Source organism: Plectropomus leopardus, chromosome 7 (genome assembly GCF_026936395.1).
Source record: "Plectropomus leopardus strain MGB_pleo_1.0 chromosome 7, ASM2693639v1, whole genome shotgun sequence".
Classification (NCBI taxonomy): Eukaryota; Metazoa; Chordata; class Actinopteri; order Perciformes; family Serranidae; genus Plectropomus; species Plectropomus leopardus.
In genome coordinates, this window is record NC_142182.1 from 22,860,298 (window position 1) to 22,877,639 (window position 17,342).

The 17,342-nt window shown below is 38.4% G+C and overlaps 1 protein-coding gene across 7 annotated transcripts in view; it reads right to left on the reverse strand.

The window, feature by feature from the left end:
- The window catches only part of LOC121950463 (transcription factor SOX-6-like), a 138,475-nt gene that overhangs the window by 50,439 nt on the left and 70,694 nt on the right, over positions 1–17,342 (reverse strand). For all 7 annotated transcript variants that reach the window (XR_015777015.1, XM_042496470.2, XM_088080223.1 and 4 more), the window contains 2 exons: positions 11,809–11,898; positions 899–1,071 (listed from right to left, as the gene is read on the reverse strand). Coding sequence is in view for 6 of the 7 variants with exons in the window: in XM_042496470.2 (XP_042352404.1) it covers positions 899–1,071; positions 11,809–11,898 (263 nt within the window). In the remaining variant the exon portion in view is untranslated. The remainder of the gene's footprint in view (positions 1–898; positions 1,072–11,808; positions 11,899–17,342) is intronic.

Below are 17,342 nucleotides of genomic sequence, written 5' to 3' on the forward strand. Positions count from 1 at the left end.
AAATCCTTAAAGGGGCAGCACATCAACTGTTTGATCCCGCCCACTCCTGCACCAGAAAAGTAAAGCAGCTGCCTCTCTTTTTTCTTGAGGAGTCGTTTAGTATATTTATTCTGAAATGTAATTACAGGCTGCTGAATGGGAGGCGGCGCCCCATTTGCACACATGTCATATTTCATTAAAGGCAGATTTCTCAGGGTTTGTCTGTAGGGCATTATCCTATCAAGTCTCAACAGCCAAATGACTGGCTGATATTGGAATCTGTCTTTCTTTTCACTCTCTCCATCTTCCCCGTTCCTTTGTGAAGCTGTGAAAGGTGGAATGTGTTGTGATGGGAGGTGTGGACTTGTCCAAACAGAGCCTGTCGTACGTCGACCTACAGTAACGTGTCGGCAAACAGCGAAAACAAAGAGCAGCTCACCTAAACACCTCTCTGCTGAGGTTCTCTCTCTCTGTCACACGCTATTTTTTCTACGTCTGACACCTGAAGACACACACATCAGCATCTGGAACTTTATCTACAGCTTTTAAAGCTACCCACAAAAATACAGATTAACACAAACACACATATTATAAATAAAAATGTTTTTAGTTCATAACTTTTGTCTTATTGTGGAAGTTTATATACAAGATAGAATTATATTTATATTCTATCTTCCAGGCTATTTCCAGGTTTTAGGACTCCTTCCTGGGGTTCCCTATCGATGTGCTAAAGAGGTCAGTACCAAGGAACTGCTTTGAATTAAGTGGTTCTTTTCTTCTAAATAAACTTTCTGGAAGTTTATCCAACCTGTCTGATCATTTGACTGCTCAAGTTCTCTATTCTGTTGGACTTGCATCTCCAAATATCTGCAATCAGATTAGTCAGTAAAATGTCATCACACCATGCAACCCTCTCTACCTGCTCCTGCTGCTGCCTGGCCAGCTCCATCTGTTGTCTCTGCTTCTCCAGCTGTGAGGCCGCCATCTTTTTCTGCTCGTCATGGGCAGAGAGGAGTTGCTCCCTCAGACTGATCAGCTGACCAATCATGGTGGAAAGCTGGTGCTCCTTCTCCTCCAGTGACTCTGGTGTACCTGCACAGGTAGACAGAGAGGAAGTGATTTTAATTTGACCTTGAAAATGGGAAAGGTCTGCTCACACTGGATGTCTGTTCAAAATACATGATATAGTATTTAGTTAGCGATAGAAGAGGATAATCTGAAGCCATAAATAAAAGTGTAATTCTCTGTGTCGCTTATTTGCGAGAGTGGCAATTTTTAAAGTGGGTTCCCAGAGAAAAGAGAAAAATTTAATAACATAGCATTTTTTATCTATTATTGTATTTTTATTTAAAAGTAATTTTTAAAATAATACGTCATAAGCTGTCAGTGATGAGTTGGTAATGTGTACTGTTCTAGCCATGCAGCTGCTCTGCTCGTGAAATTTTGCTGGCTGGCTTGCTAGTATGTAGTTAGCTAGAACTAACTCACAAAAATGAACAGTTTCTGAAAATAAAGTAGACCTGATGAGCATGAAAAAAAGGTCAGCTGACAGAAGCTCAGCTGCAAAATAGCTCTTGGCCAAGTAAAACTCCCAAGTATGAGGTAGCATAGTTAAAGTTCCAATAAAATAAAGCATGGATATGAGTACCCCAGTGTCACTTGAAAGCACCTAGCAGAGGCCAAAAGAAACTTTTTAAACACTGCATGGTTTGGATATTCAATTCCATCTTACTACAGGCTCGACAAACTTTAAGAGTTTTCTCAAAGTCACGCTTTATCTGTTAATATGATTTTCAAAAAACAACAAAGAAAACAACTTTTAGAAATTTACTCAAAGTCCATGATGATATTCATCTCACCAGTTATTCTTCTAGAAGAAAGCCATGACTGAAACAAGTTTTCCTTTTCACAAATCAAAACAAAGCAAATCAAATTTGTTTGTTCAACACAGACAACCTGTAGAAACTCCCATCCCCAAATTCCCATAAATCATCTGCCTTGTCGTTACATCTTAGTACTTATTATCTTCTGCCTTGTCTCTACATGCCATCAGTGTTTATCACTTAGTGTCTGCACCCAAGAACAATAAAACCACTTTGACTTAACCTATAAAAATGAGTAGCTGTCACAGGCTTTTGTCAGGTTTATGATGTAGACATTCTTGGGAGGTTTTAGTCAGAAAGGAGGGCCAGCACAAGAGAGACGTATTGAATGTACTACATCACAACAGAGGGCAATGATATACAACTTTTACTTTTTCATCAGCATCAGGGTTAGGGTCAGCTAACTAGGCCTAACATAATAGCTTGTGCCTGCTCCCATCATACCTTAAGCCCCTGTAAAAGGCTCTGATCTTTGAAGGATCTCTTCAAGAATCTGAGCAGCAACAAGGACTCTGCTAGGAGGACTAACCCCACCGTTAATAAACACATGCATGAGAGCTACTTTGTCCACAACCGCTTGCACATTGGACTACTCCTTTTACCTAAAATCCACATTGACGAAGGAACAATAACGTCTATTAAGGGTATTTACATCCAGTATAGGCAGTCCAACATACCCTGACCATGGAGCAGCTGTTGTGATGCTGTCTCATTTAGAGAATGCCTCATAATCATGGCCAACTTGATGAAACGTTTTTGATTTTCTGTGTCTCAGGGTGTTCTTTATTGTGTGTGTATATGTATGTGTGTGCGTGTGCGTGTGTGTGTGTGTGTGTGTGTGTGTGTGTGTGTAAGGTCTTGCCCTGGGGCCATGTAGGGAGACTGCAGGGTGGCCCCAACACTACCTGCATACTAACAGAGTCTCCATTGTAGTTCTGTCAGGCCCCTATTGTACCCCAAACTGGCCCCACACACACTCTGTCTCTCACACACACACATACACACTCACACACAAATTACCCCTCAGCACCCCTGTATCAAAGGCAACATTCTCCTCTTCTTGTCTCTCTTTTTTCATGCTTTTATTCTTTTTTGGTTTTCCCCAAACAACCTCCCCATCAGTTACTCTATTTCCAAGTCCAGAATCTTCCTGTGGTGTCTCTCCTCTCCTCTCCTCTCCTCTTCTCCTCTCCTCTCCTCTCCTCTCCTCTCCTCTCCTTCTTTTCAGTCTTTCAACACTGATGGACATTGTATAATGTGCACACACACACAAACTTCTTCCTATTCCCCTACATTTCTTGCAGTGAAGTAAAGTCTATTGTGTAATTGCAACAACTGTGATTACAGCGCCATGATTCATCCTTGTGGATTACTGGCTGTGCATTCCAAACGCGACGCCTTGCGTTCCTTCAATGCTTCTGGCACCAATAATCATCTCAGACGTTTTCCGTTTTCCATCCATCAGGATTATTCACGACACCTGCTGAGGGCACCAGCCAAAACACAAAGCCTTTAAGTGTTTTCTTACTCTGTTTGGAGGATCTGTTTCTGAATCGACACCAGAGCATGGTGTCAAAACTTTTACTTCTGGATGAGCTATTTGTTAGTCATTTGTGGATGTTTGGATCAATGAATTCAATCAATCTTTTTGTATGTCAATGCATTAATTAATTGTTTTAATGTATTTTCCTTTTACTTCTCAATTGTTTTGCAAATGTTCCCAGATTTTTCTTAAGCAAAAAAAAAACAGACAGGTACAGCAATGTCTTGTGAAAACCATATATATTCAAAATGTCATATTTTATGAGCTAGGAGTAGGTTTTGTGACACTACATGCACTATTTAACCAAACCATAAAGAAACACTTTTAGTTAATCTAAAAATAAAATGAGCAGTTTCACAGATAAATGTTTTCATAGGACAGCAAAATATTGTACATTGTATTACCCTGTTTATCTATTTTTAAAGTGTATGTTACATCCTTTTCCACCAAAATTAGCATGTGTAAGCATTGTTTTTAAATACGGAAAACACGCAAAAATTAGGCAACAGACTCCTTTGCCATTGCCAATAGAGCAGAGCGTGTACACGGCCCTGCAGCAGACAAGTATGCCTTTCTTTGTGTGTGTGTGTGTGTGTGTGTGTTGTTTTTTTTTTTTTACAGGTGTGTCATGTCAAACTACACAAACGGGCCAGAGAAGAGGACAGTAAATGGCAGAAAGCTGAATGGGGGTCAGCGAAAATATAAAGGTGGTTACTTCAGTCTCTCTTTCAAACTCGGTGCAGAATAATTTGGAACAATATTTGAGCACTGCTTGGATGGAGATGGACAGTATTCTGGCGACCCATCATTGCATGGCACTGAAATTAGTGCACAGTCCATCAGAGTGTTACATTTCCATCACTGTCGACGGAAGCCGATTGGAGCAGAAACTGATGAATAGCCATACCTAATTTGTAAGCACTTTTTTTTTTTTTAACTTTCTTATTGTTCTGTTGGTTCATTTGTTTTGGGGTTTTTTTATTTTCATGTAGCATTATTGTACTTTTTACACATTTCTTGCTAATTTTTGGGTCATTACAACTTTTATTGTTAATTGCCTTGAAAGAAGTCAAGGCAATTTGCTCAGGTTTGAAAGCTATGAATACAAAAGCTGAGCGGTAGCACGCGTTAGTGTATTGTTGTGCAGTGGTAAAGGGGCTTCAGTGTATATACATGCCTGCTTGCATATGTGACTGAGTGAGGCATTTCACAGAAAATAAATAGATAATAAAATAAATCACTATTTTACCATTATTCTTATCATTTATATTTATGTATTTGTTTACTATAGTCACACAATATAAGATAAGATCTTGTCCCAGCCACTTCCCTTAAACACATTTCATGACACACACATGCAATGACACGAAAAATCAAACACAAATATGATCGAGAACACACTCACATTATGACACCTCATGGTGGCCCTGGATTCCTGCCAAACCATCATGTTTTATCTGCCAAACTCCCAGCGTTCCTCTGGATGACTTACAGACATCACAGCACCACAAACACTCTGACACTCAACTTCCCATCAGCCCACAGGCCCCAAGACAAACAAGGTCACTACATTTTGTCAAAACAAGTGTAACAAGTGTAAATGTAGTGTAAACAAAGATATCATATTCAATCAGCAAACATTCAGGTTTACTGTAAACAACTTCACCAGATAGTCAGCATACGTATAAAAATAAAATATTTTAATGGATAATATGCCTGATTTAAGTGACCCTTGAATGTCTGTCTGATGTGTCAGCTCCTAAACCTAACATTATAATTAGAAACCTTATATTTATCTGCTTTTTTAAGCCTTGTTGTCCTTAAAAAGAATGTAAGAGAAAAAAAAATTAAAATGCCCACATAGAGCAGCACATGTAGATACAGCAGCCAGCAGCAAATCCTTGCTTCTTTTTTTGCTATATTTTTCTTTTTTTTTCAACACTGTGACCCATTCCGCTGAAGCACAACTTTTCTGTGATAGAGAAGCATTTATCAACATCTAGAAAAGTTGTGTGGGTTTTGAACTGAAAGACCGCGAGAGGTTCTCCACAGGTGGCATGTGCCAAGCCGCAAGTCAGACCAGGGGGGAGACACAAAACCGAACAAAGAGTGGGAGGTGAGCCGGCATCAGGGCGAGGCTAACCCGACTTGGACCGAGAGCCTCTCCTCTACCAAGCCTTCTTCTGGCTAATGTCCGGTCGCAGGAGAGTGGAGTGGATGAGATGCAATTATGGCTCACTCAGCAATGTGAAATCAGAGAATGCTCTGCACACATCTTCACAGAGACATGGTTATCCCAGGTCAAGCTGTTGCACTGGATGGACTGACCTTGTGGGAGCCATTTGGGCACAAGACTCTGATGCAAATTCAAAAATGCACTGCAGGAATTGAGTGATACCACCAGCAGCAACATGCCCAAGGACCCAGATGGAATTTTCATAGCAGCTGCTGATTTTAATCAACTCATCCTTAAACTCCAAAGATGTAGCAGGATCAAGGACAAAAGTAATTTTGTTTTTTAAACTTTGTTTAGAAAAATGACCACTAAATCTACCTTCTACCTTCTATTTGAAAAAAAGAGAGAGAGAAAGAGAGAGAGAGGGTATTAAACTAAAAGTGAAACGAATCTATGCTATCTTCAAAGTCAGACTGTACTGACAAGGATATTACTTTTACCTTGCTTAACACGGGAGTTGCCGGTCTACCAGTGCCTCAAAAAGGTTGTCCATCTGTGTTATTGTGTGACTTTGCTGAATCTGATCTAATCCTTTAAAACATCAAAGTCACACAATAACACAAACTAACTAACTGGTCGAGGCAGCAGTAGACCAGCAACTCCCATGTTCAGCGAGGTAAAAAGACTGTTTTTGTCACTAGAATTTGGCTTTACTGAAAGAATAGATACATTTCACTTTCAGTTCAGGTCTCTGTCAGAAAACGCTGTCTTGTTTTGTAAATTCTGAGCATAGGACTTGATAAAGTGCTAAATGCAGACCCCCATGACTTCAATTCATCAAGAATTATTTCAGTTTTGTGATTCGTTGTTCACCAGTGGCACGCTAGAAAAACAAAGTTTTCTTTACAAATTCAATGTAACACTGGGTGAGTCACTGATTTACAAATCGTCATTTGGCGAGTGAAGTATTTCTTTAAGAAAACCAAATATATATATCTGCTGTACATTTCAAGCATGTTGAGTGTGTTTTTGAACGCTAATGAATGTTCCAGGAAAATAAATGGAGGTCATCAGTTTTCTTCACCCTAAAATTAACTGCAACTTAACATATAGGTTCAAGTTGTTGTGTGAGAAGACACAGAGCAACAGTTGTCTGTGTGTATTAAGGTCAGTCCAACTGGGCTTTATGTCAGCCGTCAAGAAATAAAAGACTACAACGCTTGAATGCAGTTAGAGTGATTCTTTGGTCAGGACGCAGCTGGACGAACAGAGACATCTGTGTGTGTGTGAGCCTTTATGTGCATGCATGTACTGGTGCATGCTATATTTATGCATGTTATTAGTGTCTTCAACTAACACACAAGAAATTAATATACTGCACATTCCAACTTTATGTATAGGACAAACATGCTGTTGTCTTGGTTCTGGTCGCCTCCGCTGAACCTCTAAGATCTTAACGGGGTTTTCTGTCACATAAATAAAATGAAAAGCTAATGTCATACCAACTTTTAACTGTCAGCAATACTGAATTACATACATTGAATAAAAGATGCACAAAGCTATGATTTACCACAATTTTGCATCTTAATTGGGGTAAAATATAGTGTGAGCCTTTCATGTCAGCTATTAATAAGGGTTCCCTGTTCAGGGATTCCCTGTTTAGGAACGTGAAGCTAATAGAATACACAGCTCTACCACTGGTGTCACACTGTTCCACTGGTGGACATAAAAAGTGCAGGACCATGACATCAGAATCCAGGATTTGCATCCAGACACTCCTCTGTGGTTACATTTAGGCAACAAAAGCGCTTTTGTGTAGGGAAAATCTTGGTTTCTGCTAAATGCTGATAAAATGTCAAGTGACTGTAATTTTTTTCTGTATTAAACCAGACACAAATATTTCCCAAATTTTAACCAAGTGCTGCCATGGCCTAAACATAGCCATGAAAATGCTTTAGTCATGGCCAGTGATAGTCATGTTTCAAGATTGGATATTTTGGTGGAAATGAATAAATACACTGTACATAAACATTTCTTCCATATATTTAGTATCAAAGTTTTTGTGATTTTTATAATAATAAACAACATTCCCTCCTTATGTTAAACAGAGTTGGGGGTAATGTGTTACAAAGTAAGACATAAGCTAGACTAGTCTGCTATAAAGCCATGGGTTGGTAGGTAAGTGACTCAAATGAGTGTGTTTAGTCCATTAAATGCAGTTCATATGCAACAATCATCATGTAGTTGTGTTAGGAAGGCTAGTTGCTTATATTATTTTATTTAGGCCTATTAAAATATTATTTTGAGGCAGAAACCGTACTAAAAGGAGTTAGGAAGGCCAAAGTCTCATTTATATATGTTTGAATTTAGGTTGTGACATTGGGTGACCAAATTTGAATGTCAGGACAGTGTCTGATGTCAACACATTTGATGCAAAATTCTGACAACAAATGAAGTTGATATTTTGTTGGTTTTAAGATGTATTGAAAATCAAAATACAATGTCTTCCAAACTTCCGTGCCAACATCATCTTGACATAGAAAATGACATTTATATGGAGAGCAAAACCCAATGAATGCAAAGCATCATAATGTCAACGTCCACACAGCGTGAAATTCTAACACTGACATTTAAAAACCCAATTTTTCATTCCAAATAAAATGAAATGTCTGTCCAGTGTAAGGGTCCAACGTCTTTCTGATGTCATATTGATGTATGGTCCCTGCTAGGTTGATTCTCTTGATCCTTGCTTTGTGCGGTTACGTGGGAATATACAGGATTTAACTATACATCATCATGAACTTGCAATTAGCTACAAGACAATGCATCTGAGGCGATGTTGAGGAGTAACACAAAAGTAATGTAATGAGTAGTGTAAGAATTACTTTCTACAGGGTGTTATAAAGAAATGCATTACTGTCTTAAATAAGTAACATGGTAATAGAAAATAGTTTGCTGTTATTGTGTTTTCCTCTTAACATATTTTCTGTTGCAAATTAGCTGTATAGAAGCATCATTTTTAAGAAACAGACTTATCTACATGCTTCACTCCTCACAGTGTTAAGATATTAAGATAAACTGTATGTACTTAAAGTTAGACATACAGTCTACAGGTGCTCTGCCTCTCCCTGTGACAGGATACTGCCTGAGAGGCTTGCTTCAGAGCAGAAAGTGAACTTGATCACATTTTCCCCTTTTATGCTGCTTTTGTTTTTGTTGCCTTTTTCTGGTTTTTAGATTTGAGAAAAGACTAAGCCTGATAATGTTTGCTGAATAGGGTGTTTAAATTGACTGAACAGCAATTTGAGAGAGAACATTTTTAGAGAGGCAAGAAATAACAGGACCTTTATCATTAGAAAAATGACAGATTCAAAATGTAAGCAGTGGAAAAGGAGATACAATTAATAGAAGCATTGCTCAAAAAATTGTTGTATTGAAAAGCAACATTTAATTAACAGATGATCAACACAAAAACAAAAAAGCTGAGTGACCGAGGGTTAGTTCCAATAAAATGAGGAAATAAAAACCAAAAGCGGTAAGATATGAACAGATTCGACATAATGTAAGGCAAACACTGACTGGCCTTGGACAGCTTATTCGATTGGTTTCTCATTTTCAGTTGACAGTCCACTGCAACAAAAGAGCTTTGTTATCTTTAAATCTATGTCTTCTTGTCAAATGCATAGAAATTAAAATAGAAAAAGAAACTTGAAGTTGTAAAGGTCTGCAATGAGATGGATTGAGCACTTGACCTGGATATAGACCAGATATCCCATTTTGTAATTCTCAGTAAAACAGATTTTCATCCAAAGAAAAGATATTCCACAAGTGGGAATTAAATGACGTCATGAAGTGTATGTTCAACTAAATCACTCAATAGCCTGCTAGTCTTTCAAAACTTTTTTTTTAATTTCTCTTTTTATCCAGCTCACAATTGTGGACTGTCTTTTGATGAGTGATCAGGCACGTACGTGTTTATGCCCTGTGATGCTTTGCAAAAGGTGTTAAAGATAAGTTTCTGCATGTAAATAGTCTGTGTGTGTATGTTGATGGAGGGTGTTAGGATGTAGAGAGAGAGACAGAGTCAGATCTCTGTCTTGGAGTGAAAGTCAATGTTGGGGCTGTACTGCTGTAGAAGGCTCTCTGTCGTCCCTTTTTTTCCACTTTCCACAGAGGCCATGCTTGCCATTTCAACAGGAGGCGATCACAAACGGTCTCTCTCACTGAGAGGAGCTCCACTAGAGAGCCGTTAGCAACTAATGTTATGGCACACAAACAGAATTCACTGTGGCTCAGGAGAAAGAGAGCATACAAGTAAATGTATCAGTTTTCACCAGTTACTTGTTATCTGCCAGCATCTATGATTTTTTTATTTGTAAAATTAATTGGATCAAATCATTAAAGAGACTATGTTGTATCACTTTCAAAACTGAGGAAATTCTATTTCTCTTTTCAACACTGACTCATAAATCTGCTCACTTGTGTTTACATAAACATGAACTTGACAATTTGGTTCACGCAGTACAGTCAAAGGGATAAATTGTTTGTCACTACTATCCCTTACTATCCAGTGAGCATCACAGAACATTTTTATGCAATTCTTAGAAATGAAGAGTTGCATGACATCAAACTGTCTCTGGTAATATCATTAAAACTGAGAGTATCCTTTGCTTTCTCTCTTTCTGCAGCCGCTAAATTATATTTTAATAAAGCATCCCCCCAGAATGCTGCTATTTCTACTTTTGAATACGAGAGACAGCTGAAAATACATTTGCTTTGGTGCGATTTATAGCTTCATAAATGCAATGGAGCCCTCAGATAATTTTCAAAGGTGTAGCCAGATTGAGCCACTGAAAATCTTGGGGTGGCACATGAAAACGAAAAACCATGACTTATCTTTAGGAATTCTATTATATTGGTGTAGTATATAAGGATAATGGAAAGCTAGGTAAATATAAAAGTTAAGGAATCACATAACAGGGTTTCCCAAACATTTATATATTTGTGGCAGCCAACCACTATTTAAACATCTGCCACCAAAAATAGATTTTCTATTATGGGAACTGGACTGTTCATTAGGAGCACTGTTGAAATATATATGCCATTTAGATGTTAATAGCACCACACTATCAGAGCGCAGGGCGTACTCTGGGCACAGGTGGAGCAGTAGAACATCAGGCGCAGTGAAAGTGAAACTTTATCATTCATTCTGTGTGATCTAAAAGTTTACATTCACTCGCAGCAGCTGTTCCTCACACCCATCGATCCACACCCCAATTCAAAAACTGCTCTAACGGAAAAAAGAACTCACGAAGAGCTTTGCCTGTGCTGCATTCACAGACACCCAAAAACCTCCAAATCTAGAGAGGGGGCATAGAATGATACAAAGGGACAAATGCATTTAAAAGAAAAGAAAAATCAAAAAATTGCTTATGTCATTCATCCAGCACCCCATGGGAAACACATAATCCTAAATTTTGGTTTCTTATTTTATCATTAATGTTACTAATTATCTGATGTGCATAGACTAATATTCTAATAGTCTACTAATTAATTGTCCTTCTGCTGTTGTCCTTTTTTCTTAAAAAGACAAATGTAGCTTTATTTTGAAGGAGTACATTGATTGATTGCAAGAAACAAAACATTGCATGAAAGTGCAGCCTCTCCCTTTATGCACGCCCTTTAATCAAAGTTACAATTCTAATCTGTAGGCTGACTAAACCGGCCTTAACTGCTGTTTTTTCATTGACAGGTAGACCAGCCGACCACTTACCCTTTTGCAGGCGTGTGTGATGTTCAGTACAATAGGTTAATAATAAAAGACACTTTATGTTTATGTTACGTTAAGTAGTCGTAGAAGTTCACTGAAGAATCCATAGTGATACACATTCAATACCATTCACATAATTAGTCTGTCCTTTTCTTGGCACACATTTGTTTGTTTTATAATAGATCCCCTTAGATGCTCAGGATCTGCAGGTTTCAGAAATGTATAACTTATTCTAAAAAAAAAAAAGGAAGTTTGCTTTCTGGCCATTTATTTTTTGTCCCTTTTTTACGGCATGTATTGTTGTATCTCCTGTCTCAAAGGTCCTAGCTACAATTGTGCAAAGAGTTTGTCTGGTTCTAGTAAACCTTGACATCTCACTGTTTGTGGCTGTGAAAGTGAATGTAGATTTAATTGCAGTTGTTTATGTGGATGCTGGGCTTGATGCAGATGCCCTTACCTTTGACCTCCCCTAGCAGTTCGTTGGCATTCAGGCGGTCAACACGCTCCTTCCACTCCTTGGAGAGGAGCCTCTCCATGCAAGTTGGTTCTACAAAAACACAAAAAATAATCACCTTCACTTTTAATGTTTTCTTACACAGACTCATCAAGAATCTAAATGAGGGCCATAAAGTGTAATAGCAACAAAAAAGATAGGGTAAAATGATCTCATTGTCATATTCTTGAGATGATAATAACTTTTTCTGGTTTGAACTTTCCAAAACAATGCATGCATCACCTGTTCAGATGAAACAAGCCTGAACTATGAGATATATACCAGGAAAAGAAAAGAAGCAAAAAGAACAGACAGAGGGGAAATCACAAGAAAGAGAAAAGTACCCATTTGTCTGGATTGTTAAATTTCTAAAAATGAGAACAAGGGATCATTTCAAATATATTTAAAAAAAAGAATTTGCAGTTGCCATCCAGCTGAGCAGCTCAGAATGTCTGCATTGTTCTGAGATGGGGTCTTATTTGTGGCAGTCCTCTTTCTCACAATGTGTCTCATAGCCTCAGGATAATAGACATCAGAGGCACGTGGTCTCATAAGATTCATAAGGTCTCATTTGTTCAATTGGAGTCCTGCTGTGAACTTTAGTAAAACAATGGGAACTTTTCAATTTCTCATCAGGCGGATAGCAAAGAGAGAGAGAGAGAGACAAACAGAGATATTTGCACATGTGCAAGCATGAGTATTTTGGTGCAACTTTTGACAGAAATGCACAGAGTAAAGTATGCATGCTTCCAGGTGTCCATGGTGGAATGTAACTAAGTACATTTACTGAAGTTCAGTCATAAGGCACTAGTGCTTTTATCCATTTAATGCAGATTTTCAGACAGAGAGACCATTTTAGCTCTACTATATTTATTTGACAGCTAGTAACCAGTTCTTTGCAAATAAGTATTTTACATGCAAAAGGGATCAATTTATAATACATGATGCATTATCATTGATCAAATTAACTACCAAAGGTGTGGACTTGAGTCACATGACTTGGCCTCAGGTCAGACTCCAGTGACAAATTTTTGAGATTGACTTGACAAAATCAAAAAAAAACTTGCATTTCAACTTGTTATTTAAGACCAATAACTTGTTACTTCACTTGGATTTGAACCTTTTGATTTGAAAGTACTTGACACCTTCCTCCAAGCCCACAGATTGAAACATTTTCTTTTTAAAGTTTGCTATGAATCAATTAATTTCCCTTCATTTCCTGAATTAACTAAAGTTAACGCTCAACATATTACTCCAAAAACAATGTCTCAGTTACTCTGACTCAATGCCAGCAATTTGACGCTTTTCAGATCCACTTTGTCTGAACCAATCTGACAGCATCCAGCAAAGTTGAAGGAACAACTATGGGGTGGAAAACAAAAACAAAAACAAAAAAAACAATTGTAGTATACAAATCACTCAATAATTTCAATCATATATATATATATATATATATATATATATATATATATACATAGAGAGAGAGAGAGAGAGAGAGATAAATATATGTTTCTTGCTTTGAAAGTGCCATGGTGGAAAAGGACAACCTAATTCATGAAGTTAAATTGAGAAATCATTTATATGAAACCTAATTTTTTCACTACAAAAACATAAACGCAGTGTCAGCTGGCTGGGAAGCTTTGTGGGGAAGCTGAAAGTTTCTTCGACGGTAAATGGCCATCGCTAAACACAAGCTTGGCTAACATTACTTGCTGTTGGCTATATTGTACGTAATTTCCAGTAAATATCACAATTTTCTGATTTAAAAAGTGATGCTGCAAATGTAGGAAGACAGCCTTTAGGTTACTCAGCCATCTTTTGAGTGTTTACGTCTGAACTCTGATCTGGAGCGCACAGCTGATAGCTTTATAGTTTAATAAGAGAGGTGCATATTTTATGGATTAAGTGTGGACACAGAGTGCTGTATTACACTATGCTACTTGATAGTTTGACACTCGCTTTCTTCTGGGACACAGGATTGACTGCTGAATCATGTGGGACACCTGGTAAAATTTGGTAAACCGGTATGGCTTAATATCAAACTGATTTTCTCACTGGCCCAGCCCTACTTGATTGCTAAGACTTGTGACTTATTTGTGACTTATAAAACAGTGACTGTTTTATAAGTCACATAAGTTGAACTACCCATCTTTATATAAAGTGGCTGAATCAGCTCCATCTCAACCAGCTAGAATTCTGCCTAAATTTATACTGTATGTTACTTATAATGATCATATGAGAAGATGACTGTGAAAGGAGCGAGTCTGCTGTGTACTGAATACTTTTGCCTCAAATACTGTACACCTTTTCACAGTTAATACCTCCTCCATGACTTTCAGGTACAAAATACCTGTGTGGTTGTGTCTGCATGTGAAACTGCTCCCTTTTAAATACTGTACATTTCCACACAGTCCTTCAAATGACAGAATTTGTGCATATTCTCTGGTTTTCGTGCCAGCAGACGTGCCACAGATGGTGTCACGGTCAAGCAGGGCCCCGTGCTGGAGCTTCAGTCACCAAGGACGTCAAAAAACATACACACACACACACACACACAAAAAAGAGACATTCTTGGGCGCTGTGTGGAAAGCATGCGCCTAAGGGCTTGCCTGATTTAGAATGGTTAAGTCAGACAATAGCTCATTTGTGGTGCCTTTATCCTGACAAAAGGCGCTACAGGCATTCATAAGGGCACATGGCCTATTGTGAATGGCTTAATGTTTAGTTTCTGCATATGGGCCCATTGTGTGGTCAAGAGATGCCGTCCACCGGTCGAGCACAACTTCCTCGTTGAGTCCATTAAAGCCTTGCATGTTTACAGTCGGATTATGATTGTTGTAAATAAGCTAATGCAGCCGTGCAGATCACATGGGATCAATGTAAACAGGGGGGTGTGGGGGTGAGGTAGGGTGTGCAATGGCAGTGAGGGAGGGAGGGTGGCAGACAGCTACAAAACAACGAAACAACTTAAAATCTACAGCAATAATGGTGATTTCCCAACAGCGGGTATTTCCAGACAGATGGTCCACATTTCAGTAAAATAAGGTAATTAATAAAATTTCCCCACCCTCAGGACAAAGGAATCCATCCAAATTTTCATCGATTTATTGGACAAGTGGCTCCACTGGATATGAATTTGTGTACATTTGGTTCAACTGGTGATATTTACAGCTGCTAAAGAGGGAAAACTGGAGTATGGGGTCGGGATGAGATGCTTTTTTTCCCTCATCACAAGACCCAAAGACGCCGAAGTGCTCTCTTTCATCAGACCTCTTATAAAACAAAATTAGGGAGCAAAATTTATGGGAGCACTTAGGGAAGAAAATACAACCTGTAACTCCAAGATACATCTGCGTAAGTCAACCATGTGTGTACTCTGATGCACAATTTATACCCCCTGTACCGATAAACAGATCAGACACACAGACAGTGGGGGTGGGAGGGGTGAGGTGTAAGTGGGAAGGAAAAGAGGAAGAGAAGAAAAGAGAGGGATGAGAGAGGATGAGATGGAGATGTTTTACCCTAGATGGCTCTCTATCTGTCCCCGCGACCCAGTCGGGGATCAAGTGCTGTTTAGATTGGAGGGTGGATAAAAATTCCTTGCTGTCCGTACACTAACTCCTTTATCAAGTGAAGGAGAAATGCGGAAGATGAATGCTTTAAAGAAGAGCGAGAGGGTGGATGAATGGGGTGAGGGGAGAAGGAAAGGTAGATAAAAGGAAAAAGAGTGAGAGACAGGAGAGGAGGGAAGCAGGAAAGATGATGTCAACATGGGAAGGTGAGATGAGGAGCACTGTGACGAGGACACTTTTTTCATCTTCTGTAAGTACAGAGAGTTGTATGAGTTTGAATGAACATGCCAATTGCCAGAAAAAAATGTTGGCAGTGTGCATTTATTCAAACCATCAACTTTACATTTCAAAAATGCTGTTAACTTGTGGTTATAGGCACAAAAACAACTTGGTTATAGCTGAGCGAAGATTATGTTTTGGCTCAAAGTTCCAGCATGTATGACTTAGGGGCTAAATCTGTTGGCAAAAATGGTAAATAATATTCATAACTTTGTTTTCATTAGTTTATAATCACCTGAAAAAAGGAGCTGTGTTTTTCTTCCTTTATATATACTTGCAGAACAGGTCCTCTTCCATTGGATCAACCATGTTGTTCTATAGTAGCCCAAAATGGACAAATCAAAACACTGGCTCCAGTGTTTCCATCAGCAAATGTTGACACCAGCTTGAGGGGCACAATCCCCACTGGAAAACGGTTTAAAAAAAAAGTTTTTTGTGTCACTATCCCAGCAAGTAATGTATAAAACAACTCTTTTTTTCTGACACTGACCTCTCTGATAAAATAGCAACAAGTCACTACAAAACACCAAATTTGTTGCTTAAAAGGCAGCTGAAAAAAAGTGGCAATTATCTCCCAATTTTGTTTCTGAACAACCCACTGGAATAACAGTGATGATCGCTACAAAACCACCATGTTTGTTGCCTAAATGTGAGGGTCTAAGGTCAAAGGGATGTGGTATGATGTAAAGCCCTCTGAGGCAAACTGTGATTTGTGATAATGGGCTTTAAAAAAAAAATTGACTTGACTTGACTGAAAATCTGCCAGAAAAAAAGTGACACGTTGCTACAAAATAGCTGTGTTTGGAACATAAAAAGGAGCTTGCAAACAGCGTTGGATCACTACAAATGTTCACTGTCTACAAAGCCATTACAAACACAACCATGTTTGGTGCCCATAGAGTTGCTGGATTAACCCGTTATGGGTTGCTATAAAAAAAAAACCCACACATTTAGTACATAAAAAGATAATGGAAAAACAGTGATTGGTTGATACATATAGCCACCTTGAGTGTCTAAAACCCTACTGGAAAATGAGCCGAATTTAGTACATAAAAAATCCACTGGAAAACAGTGACGGTCCGCTCCATCTCCCAATGACAAAATCAGCTTAATACTACCTCACTTTGGAAATGTTAAAATTGCACATATAAAATGTACAAATAGAGCCAAACGTATTTGAGGTTTGCAGAAACATACAATACCAACATTTTGCTTCTTGCAAATTGGCCAAATGAGAAGATAACATAGATCGAGATTAGAAACGTAAGGATGCAGGGAAATGAGAAAATCAAGAGAAAAGAGGAAAGCCTTAAAAATTAAAGAGCAACTGAACCTTTCCAAAACTGTTTAAATCCAACTGATGTATAAATACTGAATTGTGGATATATACTAATGATTAAAGTATTTTATTGATATTATTTTGACACTGTTGTACATGATACTTTTTCTAACCCTTGGCCCTGAGAACAGAGTTTGTAATTGGCTGTAAACCAGGTGGTTTCAACACACGCTGGGAAAGACTGTGAGGAGAGACAGAGAGCAAAACGATGAGTCAGCAATAAAATGAAGTGAATACAGAAGGAAGGTGAAGGAGATAAGAAGTGGATATGGAGAGAGAGAGAGCGAGAGAGAGTCATAGTAAATCAG